Source organism: Trematomus bernacchii, unplaced genomic scaffold (assembly GCF_902827165.1).
Source record: "Trematomus bernacchii unplaced genomic scaffold, fTreBer1.1, whole genome shotgun sequence".
Taxonomy (NCBI): domain Eukaryota; kingdom Metazoa; phylum Chordata; class Actinopteri; order Perciformes; family Nototheniidae; genus Trematomus; species Trematomus bernacchii.
In genome coordinates this window covers 6,896,888-6,908,209 of record NW_022987656.1, presented here as the reverse complement: position 1 = coordinate 6,908,209, position 11,322 = coordinate 6,896,888, and the positions used below count along the sequence as shown (strand labels likewise).

The 11,322-nt window shown below is 40.5% G+C and overlaps 1 protein-coding gene across 2 annotated transcripts; it reads right to left on the bottom strand.

Moving 5' to 3' along the window:
• Positions 1 to 308: 308 nt before the first annotated feature.
• Positions 309 to 9,764, bottom strand: osr1 (odd-skipped related transcription factor 1). Of its 2 annotated transcripts, none has more exons than XM_034135140.1 (3): positions 9,539 to 9,764; positions 2,576 to 3,263; positions 309 to 890 (listed from the first exon to the last, which is right to left on the bottom strand). In XM_034135140.1, exons 2-3 carry the CDS (start codon positions 3,232 to 3,234, stop codon positions 758 to 760), a joined length of 792 nt encoding a protein of 263 aa, XP_033991031.1. In that variant the 5' UTR covers positions 3,235 to 3,263; positions 9,539 to 9,764; the 3' UTR covers positions 309 to 757. The 2 variants fall into 2 exon arrangements, with proteins under 2 accessions (XP_033991031.1, XP_033991032.1); XM_034135141.1 differs by having other exon boundaries at positions 2,576 to 3,260.
• Between the last annotated feature and the right edge of the window lie 1,558 nt (positions 9,765 to 11,322).

Sequence of the window (11,322 nt, the reverse complement as noted above, 5' to 3'; positions counted from 1 at the left end):
TGTAATTATCATAAACGTGTGTTTGCCACAGATCTTATTTTTTGCAATATTCTAAAATCCAATGGATAAATCCCATTGCTTTTGTTGAGGGAACCTTTTCGATGCTAACTTCCTGGTTGGCCTACAAAAATACATCATCCCTGCATTATCATTGTCATGATCATGATGAAAAAGTATATAGACCCTGCCTACATGTTAGCATTTAGCAACACACTCAGACAAACTCAGACACACAGACAACCGCATAAAGTAAAAATATTTTATTTAGAAATGATTATTCTTTTTGAAAATAAGTTTAAGAAATCCAGTGATATATGAAAATAATCAATAATCAGGTTAAAGTGCAAAAATACAGTTTTGATATAATGCATCTATACAAAAATAACATTGGGATGTGATATTGAAAAGGAGAAAATATGTTAACATGGCTTTGATCATTCTCAGTTTGTACAAAAAATTACAAGAGTTGTGTACCTTTAAAGTCTTTGGATTACAAGCTTAGTATTTGCACTGAGCAACCGCAAGGTCGTGTTTCGCTTAACATTCCACACATCCGTTGCCAAGTCAGGCTTTGATAACTAAGTATACACTTCTCCGCTAAGGCTTATTTCTGTTTTATTCCTTTCAGAATTGGCTGGTGAAATATTTCATCCTTGAGGAGTATTCCCACGGAAGCAGAGCGCTCTGCCTCTTTGACTGTTGTTGTCTTTGGTCGTGTTTTTCCAGTGTCCCCGTCCTCCCCTGCTGGCAGAGTGACTCATTTGATCTTGGCTGGCTTCAGTTCCTTGACCTGCATGTGTAGTGTTTTGTGGACCGCCAGCGTCCTGGACTGGCAGAAGCCCTTCCCGCACTCCTGACACTTGAAGGGCTTTTCTTTGGAATGAATGTACCTGTAGAGAACAGAGGAGACGCCGGTTAGTATCAAGGGAGTGTGATCACGACAAGGGGTCAACATTCAGAGGCATAAGTGTGTAGAAGTGTTTTCTGTTAGTTTCTGTCTTTCCGTTTTCCACAGTCTAAGTGTGCACAGTCTAAGAGATGATGCTAATTTTACTTTTTTAGGTCAACAAACCATCAGATCGAAGCCAAACCATGAACTTTGAATGTGATTGAAAACTGCTCACATTCTTCTTACTTTTAACGTTTGAAGTCAGATTGGTGCCACAGTGAGTCTCTATCAGGCTAGTCAGCTAGAATGCTAATTTCAGTAGATTTTTCCGAAACACAATACATGGACGTCTTTGACATATTTTCAACACTGTAACCTTCTAAACTGTTAAAAATGGTAGAAGTGATTCTAGCATACCTTACACATTGTCCCTTGAACGTTTAGAGCTTTTTACACTAGTTAATGAATGTATCATTGATGTAATAAAAATCATGCCTATGTGTGTTTTGAATAAGCAGGGACTTGAATACACTTCTACAATAAACTGTTGCAAAAAGTAAACATTGAAGCTCCAAATGTTCCCCACTCACACCCCCATGTCCTTGAAACAATCCCTCTGCACTTGTCAACTTGTGTCAGGTTTGACAGTTCTTACACATCATGTATTTCATCCTGTCATCGTTAGGAAAGGTTTTGCCCACCTTGACAGTTTTCTTCTGAATCCTTTCATCTGCACACAGACTACTGACTGTGCAGTTATTGTGACACATTCAACATCTTATGTCATCTCATTACAGTGACAACATTTTTCATAATGGACTAAGTAGTCACCTTTTGAATTAAGCATTTAACAAAGAAACCTTTCTCCATTAAGCCTTACAGCATATCTACACAGGAGGCAATTCACCTAACCCTAAACCTAACACCCAACTACAGCAGCTACTGGCAGGTGTCTACCTAGGCTGTGTTTCACTTACACTATATGCACATAATGTAGATATTCCTGTTCACGTGTGGTTGTGTGTTTAGTGCAGTCAAAACGCAAGTGATCCACTCCAAATGTGTCTATTTTTACTTTCTAGTGTGGATTGAAAGAACTAATCCTTTTGAGTGTCTATAGGCAAAAGTGTTTATAACCCAACTCTTAGGCAACCCAATTTAGGAATTAGTACGCAAAAGTGATAATTTTCTGGAAATGATGTAAAATGATGTGCTAATTTGGATGGAAATTGACTATAGAAAGGTGACATACACAGCCCTATATGAAGACTGTAAATAAAGAAGACACATTCTGCTCCATTTCAGGTTCAAATCAGTATTTTAGTTAGCTGGCCAGCTCTGTTGTGATTGGTCAACTGCTTAGAGATGTCCCGCCCCTTAGCCTATCACGTAAAATGAGTTGTAGCGCTAGCCAATAGAAGCGCAAGTGTTAGAAAGTGATTTGTCATTATGTTCTGGAAGTAAACAAAGGAGTCCAATGGAGGCGTTTCAGGCAGGGGGGGATGAGGGGTGTTTAGCCTTTGCAGACCATTTACATGCACAACACCTATAACACACTACAGGAAAGGGAAACCCCAAAAAGCAGAATAGGGCCTCTTTAGACGAACTGTTAACACAACGAGCCAATGTATGTTCAGTGTGTAGTACAGTGTTGGGTTTGAATAACCAATAAAGCCTTCTTCTCACCTGTGGTCCCGGAGGTGGTCCTGTCTTCTGAAGGCCTTGTGGCAGATGTCACAGGTGTACGGCCTCTCGTCCGTGTGCGTCCTCTCGTGGATCAGGAGGTTGTAGGATTTGGTAAAGTGGCGACCACAGAACTTGCACACAAACTCTTTCTTGGTCTTGGACGGCAGACGGCCTCGGCTGGACTTGCGCTCGGGGGAGGAGAGCTTGGTCAGGTCCAGGTGGAGGCCGGCGGAGGTCTGGTGGAGAGATGAAGCCTGAGCGGCGCCCCCCCCCATGCTCAGGTCCTCCGCCTTCAGGGGGTCCTCCTGGGTGGCTGCGGCCGCCAGGTTGGCAAAGTCAAAGCGGGGTTTGTTCTTGGAGCTCTGAAACAGACCCGCTGAGTCGTGCTTGGGCTCCAGCAGGTGGGGGAACAGGGGGAAGGAGGCCATGGAGGAGAAGTGGGCGGGAAGCTTGGAGACGGTGCAGCGGGGCAGGGCGAGGTGGGGGTAGCCCAGGGTCCACTGGTGCAGCTGGATGGCGTGGAGGGCGCTGAAGCTGTAGAGGCTCTGGAAGTGTTCGGCCGGCAGCTGGAGGCCCGTGGAGCTCTGCAGGAGGGCGTAGTTGGCCAGCTGGAGCGACGGGTGCAGGGGGACCGGGGCTGGCAGGGTCTTGCTGCCCATGGCTGCTACCCAGAATCCAACAGGGCCTTCTGGAAGAAACACAAAACATTAGCAGAGGAAAATATGCAACTGTCGGGCCAAGTGACATCGATATATTTCTAGTGCTGTCAAAAGTCAATTAATTGAAGATGACCAGGATTTTCTGCTGCACACACACACACACACACACACACACACACACACACACACACACACACACACACACACACACGTAGATATGGTGTAACTACAAGAAACCAGATTAGTGTGACAGGCATCAGGCAGGAATTCAGATAACTCTTCCATACAGGCTTTTAAAACCCACATTCTCCCCTCAGTGAGGGGTCCTTACATTTTACAGAAACTTTCCTCGCACACTTAATGTAAATAATATCCTACTTTTACATTTTTTTGCTGCAATTTGGCCCTTCATAGTGTTTATTGGTCAGATAGTCTACAGATGTTTCTCTTTCACGGTCAACTTGTATACATTTTACTTTTAATTCAGTTTTATTTTCTATTTTGAGATGTTTCTATTTTATGTTTTTTCATGTTCTACTCTTTTTATTTTCAAATGATTTGCAATGTCATTACCTCAAAATAATTGTTGGAAAGATTTGTGTTGAATATGGAGCTGGGGTGTGTTTGTGAAGAAATACTCCTGGCATGTACGCCCTGTGAAACCCAAACAATAATTTCTAGATTACTGCTTGTGTTGGTATAAGGAAAGATGAGAATTCAACTGCTATTTTTTCTCAAAACACTTAATGTCGTGGCTTGGACTGCAACTTGATTGAATCCATACAAAGACTACTGCTACTGACCATGCTACATGTTAGTGCAACATCTACAGCTCCTCTACCACAACCATCAGCAACAAGTGGACATGGAGAACTACATGAACTACATGTTGCTAAATCCACCGCGGGGCATAAACAGAAGGGCAACCATGGCAACCATGCTCGGGGGTCTTCTTTGCTGCTTTTGGTGTATTTTGTGGCAGAAGTACAGCGCCACTTACAGGCCCGGGATATGTACTACATACAGCTACATACAGCGCTTTCGAGCGGTCTCGTGTGAACGGAAGACTTTTTTACACCCCGTGTAAATGGGGTCTGAATCCACTGACAAGGTTTTAGAAAATTCTCACTTTCTGCAGTTTTTTCAGATGGCAACTTATTTGAGAGAGATCATGGTTATAACCAAATAGCTGAACATTATTTGCAGGTCATTTACAAAATGTCAATTTAAATGTCGAGCAGGAAAATCAGCTACAAACCCGTAGAACCAGCCCAACAAGAGGTGAAGGCCACTTATTAAAATGTATAATAATGCCTCTCTGACCTGTGGAATGTAATCGCATACTTTTTTTGAAGAAATACTATACAATACAAATATATGTTAATTTTGTGGCAGAAGTACAGCGCCACTTACATACGGCCCGGCATATGTACTACAGCGTCTCCAGCGCTCCCAAGCGGTCTCGAGTGAACGGAATACTTTTTTGATATCGTATTCGGTTCGTTTGCGTTTGCGTGTAAATGGGGTCTGAGTGGAATGTCTTTCTGGCATTGACACACACACAGAGACACATTCAAGTCAGACAGAGAAATAGTAGTGTGTGTGTTTTTTGTATGTGATTGCGTTTGTTTTTGTGTGTGTGCCTCTGCCTGCAAGTGTGAGTATGCCTCTGTTGTGTGTGTGGGTGTTAGAATGAGTTTGTGCATGAATGTGTGCTTCTGATATTGTTTGTGTGTGTGTGTGTGTGTGTGTGTGTGTGTGTGTGTGTGTGTGTGTGTGTGTGTGTGTGTGTGTGTGTGTGTGTGTGTGTGTGTGTGTGTGTGTGTGTGTGTGTGTGTGTGTGTGTGTGTGTGTGTATGTGTGTGTGTGGGTGTGTGTGACGTGTGTATGTGTTTCCAGCAGCAGAGGAGCTGTAAGAGCAGGTTTGATGAGCAGGATAACAATAGACAAAGTGTGTTTGTCTGAGGCTCACAGGTGACGGTGTGCTCACACACACACACACACACACACACACACACACACACACACACACACACACACACACACACACACACACACACACACACCTCTCACCTCTCACAGACGCTGCATTCCTGCTCACCGTCAGGGTTAAGTTTAACTTCAGAAAGAATGATGATACTTACATCGGGTTACTTTAAAGTCCCATTCTCAACTACTGTATACTTTTACTCTAACACATCTGAGAGGGAGATTGTTAAATGCAGTTTTTGGTGTTTGAAGATGTTTGAACACCACTTTGAAATAGATATTAGAAAGGTAATTATGGCCTGTTTAACTCACACGAGCTCTAAGCAGTCATTCATGAAACTAATAATGCACAGATGTTTCTTTTTAAATCGAAGCAGGTATTTAAATGCTAAATTGGGTATTAAAAAACATTAAAACATTTTACTTGTATCTGTATCAAACTACATTTCTGGGGACGTCCATAAAAGCCTGGACGTTTTTTAATTAATTTAAAACAGTTAATATAACTACATATGCATAAAGCATTTACATTTGTCCACTTTCCAGTTGAAAAATACCGAGTTAAATTATATTAAAATAATACAAATAAAATAGTGATAATAATGATAGTGATGAATATATCCTAATCAGAAAAGTCCTACTTGTAATTTTAGAGAGTGATAAAGTAATCAGAGTAGTGCAGTGTAGAGCTGAGGGAGAAGCTATCTGTTACATATGTGTTGCAGTAACTGCATCTGAACACACACTTTGCTGAAAACTGGCTCCCTCAATGTATATACTCACAAACTTATTTAAACTTCTTATTCTTTTTTACCATCAATGTTTACTTATTAGATTCTTTCTATGCCATTTAATATTTTACTGTACTTTATTTGCCTTTTATCTGTTCGCTGTACATTTCCCCTCAAACACAGACAAACACATATTCTGATTATAAGAATTCAATTGAAAATGAAAATTGTTCTTGCTTTCAGTTGTTCTGTTCTTGGCTCAAACCCATCCCATTGTTCTGAACATGATGGTACAGACGGAGCGTTTACACTGAGCAGCTAACACAGGGAGTAATAAAGAGGATGCCTGCGGCCTGGCCATGCAGGGAAGGGTCTGTAACGAGGACCCCCGGCCCCCCGTGGTGCGCTCCTTTCTGATCATCAAGCAGAAGTAATTGACTTATAGTTAGGGGGTCATTAGAGATAAGCGCTGCGCCGCTGAGTGCTCCTCACCTTCTCCCCTTTCATGTCTGCATACCAGAGGCCTCCAAATCCAAACAGCCATGTGGCCCTTTAACTTCAGCGGACCCTGTGAGATCTGACGCCTCCGAGGGCCTCGCTGTGACGACTGACGCTTCTCACCTCGGTGTGAACGCGATCAGACCGGCTGAGGTACACATGTGGGCCCCGGGTGTTTACCTCTGCAGGACTGAGCAGGTTTTATAGCGTATTAGCTTTTAGCGACGTGCTAATTAACAACTCACAGCGGTGTGTATTTTGTCAGCTGATTCCAGTCGTTTGTGACTCAGTACATTTACATGGGACAATTATCTTTCAACTTCTATGCCTGAAAAAAATAGAGGGTGTGTATCCGGCTCCCTTCACGCATGTCTTCCCCTTTATCTCCCCCTAATTACCCTGTCAAATAAAGGCAAATCTGGGCCAAAAAAACCCATTTTAATTATTGAAATTAAGGCTGCAATAAAAAAACACGTAGGATAATAATGAACAATTCCACCACTTAACTAGTTAACCACTAGTAACATGGAAGTAACAACACTACCGTGGCACAGGGTATAAAAAGGTGTCTGCGAGGGTCAGCGGTTCGATCCCCCCCCCCCGCAGACAACATGTCCATTAATCCGAGGGCAAAATACTTAACCCCCAAATTGCTCCTGAAGGCATCCAATCCCACTTTTTAATCTGAATACTGGGGTTAGCTGCATTTTATACATTTCAATTTCAGACATGCTTATATATCCATGGTTATAGTTAACACCAGTTGTTCTCAATTAAAAACAATTATCAAAAAAAAACAATTAACCTTGAGTTGCGCCAGTAGGCATTTCTACGGTATTATACTTTGGATACAATATTATGAAAAGATTAATAATAATAAACTGAAACTAAACTGTTTTATTTAGTACTGATTTTTCACTTAATACACTTTTTCATAGTTAAAGAAAAAAGGTTCAATCCAGGCAGAAAAATAATGAACAGAATTAACGTAGTTGGAGGAGGACCTTTTTTAGTTTTGTTGAGAACTAGTTTAATCTATAACCATTGATATATAAGCATGTATAATATGAAAATATGAAAACACAAACTAACTCCAGAAATCAGAAAAAAAAGTGACAGAAAAAGTCTCAAATGTGTGTAAACATGTTATTGCGGGTATGGTGATAACTTTTGGTGTTCCATATGAGTCGACAAATTTCCAATTTCATACAGCTGTTAATATGTTTTACATCTGACATTCACAAACATGCGCTGAGTTGAGCGTCCTGTAATCTGTCAGCCTGCTCTCTCCTCATTTCTCACTAAGTCCACTAATGCTCATAATGGTACTGGGGTTAGAACCAAGGTCTTTAGGTGTGGTTACATGTTCTGGGCTCTTCAAAATATGAAATATCTCAAGCTGCCAGAAACTTACGGGCTCCGTTCCACATTACAGATTACTTTTTCTCCTTCTAAAATCAAGTTTGTTATTTTAGAGCATGTGTTGTAAGACATCATGTCTGAAAAAGCTTCATTTACAGATAAGATAAGAACAGAAATTATATGATAAGTGAGCTGATATGTTCAAAAAACAACGGCAAAGAAGCTGCCAATTCCATAAAATCATTTGTAACCGTCAGCAGTGGAATGCATAAGTACATTAATAAAAAACTTCAACTTTTTCTCAGTATTTCCGCAATATGTTACTTTAATATCACTTTGCGGGACAACTTCTCCTTTGTTACTGTGATTCATTTTTAATAAGTTGTGAAAATATGATATAAATGCATTGATTAAACCACCGTACTAAATAAAGGATTTAAAACGAGCACTATCAGGGCTTTTTTAAACACAATTCAACAACCTACTACTTATCACTCCCAAAAACAAATACCTTTTTCTACACTTATGGAAAAGTAAAATAAGTACAGCATAGTGTGGCAGTAAAAGCTTCTTCTTCTGTGGTATCTAGTTAGTAAAGTCTTTCCATGCATGGCCCCCCGCCTCACACACACTCCACTATGATCTGATCTCCAGCCGTCACACCTGCAGCCTCACACACACACACACACACACACACACACACACACACACACACACACACACACACACACACACACACACACACACACACACACACACACACACACACACACACACACACACACACACACACACACACACACACACACACTCTCTCTCTCTCTCTTGTCCTTATCTTCACATTAATCACAGCGCTTCACACGTGTTAATGAGCTCATGCTCATTAGAGTTTATGATGTGATGCTAGGATCAGCTGGAGGCCTGTTTGGAGCTTTGCTTGTTTAGTTAAAGAAACCATGTCTTCAATGCATACGCAACAACTGCTGAGGAAAAGTATTCATATGAATGTGATGACCCTGAAAGTTGAATACAAATAAATGTGGTTACCACTAAATATATTTCAATGTTTAAAGAAAACTAGTGCTGGATGTAGTACGCTTGTGATACACCTGTTGATATACACATTCCTCTAAAAGATACAAGATCTCTACAAAGTATCATTTAAATATGGAGGTGTGGAAGAAGTTTTCAGATGTTATGGACACTTTACTAGTACTCAGATGTTTCACTTAAGTAAAAGTAGCAATACTAAATTGTAAAAAAAACTGTACTCCAAGTAAAAGTCATGCATTGAAATCCTACTTCACTAAAAGTCATCAAAAAATACTTATAAAGAATGATGTTCCATTTAGAAATATTAAATCACTGGATTATGATTATTGATGCATTCATGTCTCGATCACAGATGGTAATTGTGGAGCTCATTTGAATTACTTTATAAACTGTTGATGCTATATTTATTTTTGTAATAATCTTAATTTGTAGAGGAAATAAAGCTGATAGATAAATGTACTGGCGTAAAAAGTGGCTTCCAAAATGAAGTGGATTAGAAGTATAAAGTAGCATAACATATAAATACTTGCTTAAAGTAACTCCAAACTGTACTTAAGTACGCTATTTAATTAGATAAAAGATATGTATTTCATTGCACTTCTGTAAATATGTAGTAACATATGTGGAATGAATTTGGTTTTCGTTTTGTGGATTAAAAAGTGAAGACTTACCAATAAAAGATGTGTTTAAATGTTAAATTGTCCTTGGTCCTGCCGGAGGGTCAGGGTGAGCAGCCCGCGGAGCAGCCTGTGTATCGGGCGGAGAATCACTGAGACCCGGGCAGCGCCGGCATGTTCCTCCGCTGAAACGTCTTCCCTCCGGGGTGAGTGGCGGTGCTGTGGGCGGTGCAGCGTGCTGCTGTGTGGCGGTGCTCAGGGTGCTGTGTGACGGTGCTGCGTTGAGCCTCCTCTGCTCTGCCTCTCCGCGGCCGCCGCCTCTTATTGCGGAGGAGTCCGCCTGAAGAGCCGCGTCACTCCGCCAGCCCACATCCACAGCCCCGCAGGAGACCATCCGTCATGTCGCCGTGTGGAGCGGGACTGTTTGATATGACAGCGGTGGAAGAATCCAGAGGTGGAAGGTCGTGAAGTAGCTACATTTACTTAAGTACTGTACTTAAGTACTGTACTTAAGTACACATTTGAGGTACTTTTAGTTTCAGACTCTAACCCATTGTCAGTATGCGTAGTACTCAGATATTTTACCTATGTAAAAAAGTAAAAGTACCAAATTGTGAAGTGAAAATACTCAGTTACAAGTAAAAGCTGGTAAAAGTGGAGCTTATTTAATTGACTTTACTTTTTTGTATTCTTCTATTTGTTGAAAACGTGTATTTCTATATTTCTCAACTTTAAAAAGGTTTTTTAAATAGCTTCTTGGCAGTGTTATCTAGTTTAAGTGTTATTTTCTCTTGTCCAGCAGCAGTATAGATTAATTAAAATGAGTTCCACATTTACAATCTGTAATGAACACCTTAATGCATCAATAAAAATAAACCACAAAAGACCATTACACTTAATGAGTACTTTTGTTTTGTTGCATTCAATAGATTTTCATGCCAGTACATTTGTACTTTTACTTAAAGGGGACCTATCATGCAAAATGCACTTTTGTACGTCTTTTATACATGAATATGTGTCCCCGGTGTTCCAGGGAACTCACCAAGTGTCAGAAAACACAACCCTCTCTATTTTCCTCCATACCCAAATCTCTAAAAAAGGGGCTGCAACGGATCTGATAAAAACTGATCCAGATTTGAACACTGTCCTGACGTCAGGACAGTGGCGCTACGGCTATTGGGCCAACTCCACCAATCAGGAGGAGACAGCCACGGCCATTGCCGTTCGAAACCGCTGGAGACGCTGTAGTACATATGCCAGGCCAGTAGATGGTGCTGTTCTCACTAAATCTGCCCTTGCAGAGCAGAGCTAAAAAAAAAAGTGCAAATTGAGCGAAATGAGGCATGGCTAAAATGCATGATCTGTTTGGTATTTTGAAAACAGAAACGTATAAATATACCTTATATAGGTATGGCCCTACAATATATCATTTAAATATACCATGATAGGTCCACTTTAAGTAAGATGTTGAATGCAGATTTGTAACAGAGAACTTTTAAAATTCAGTATTGCAACTTTTATTTCTCCTGACGTGAATTTATGCCTACTGATGACTTCTACCTTTACTAGAATCGCATACTTTTCTGAACTCTGCTCAGATACTTTAAAAGGTAGAAATACAATCCACAAATAGTCCCATTTAAGGTTAAGTCCTGAATTCATTATATTAGTAAAAATACAAATGACAGAAGTATTATCTGCATTGCACTTAAAATAATAAAAGTAAAAGTTATATTTTATACAGTATAAATGTGTACGGAATGTATAAATCACGGCTGGTATTAATACTGAAGGATCAACAGTAGGCGATGATTCAATCTGTTAAGCCCTGAGCCTGT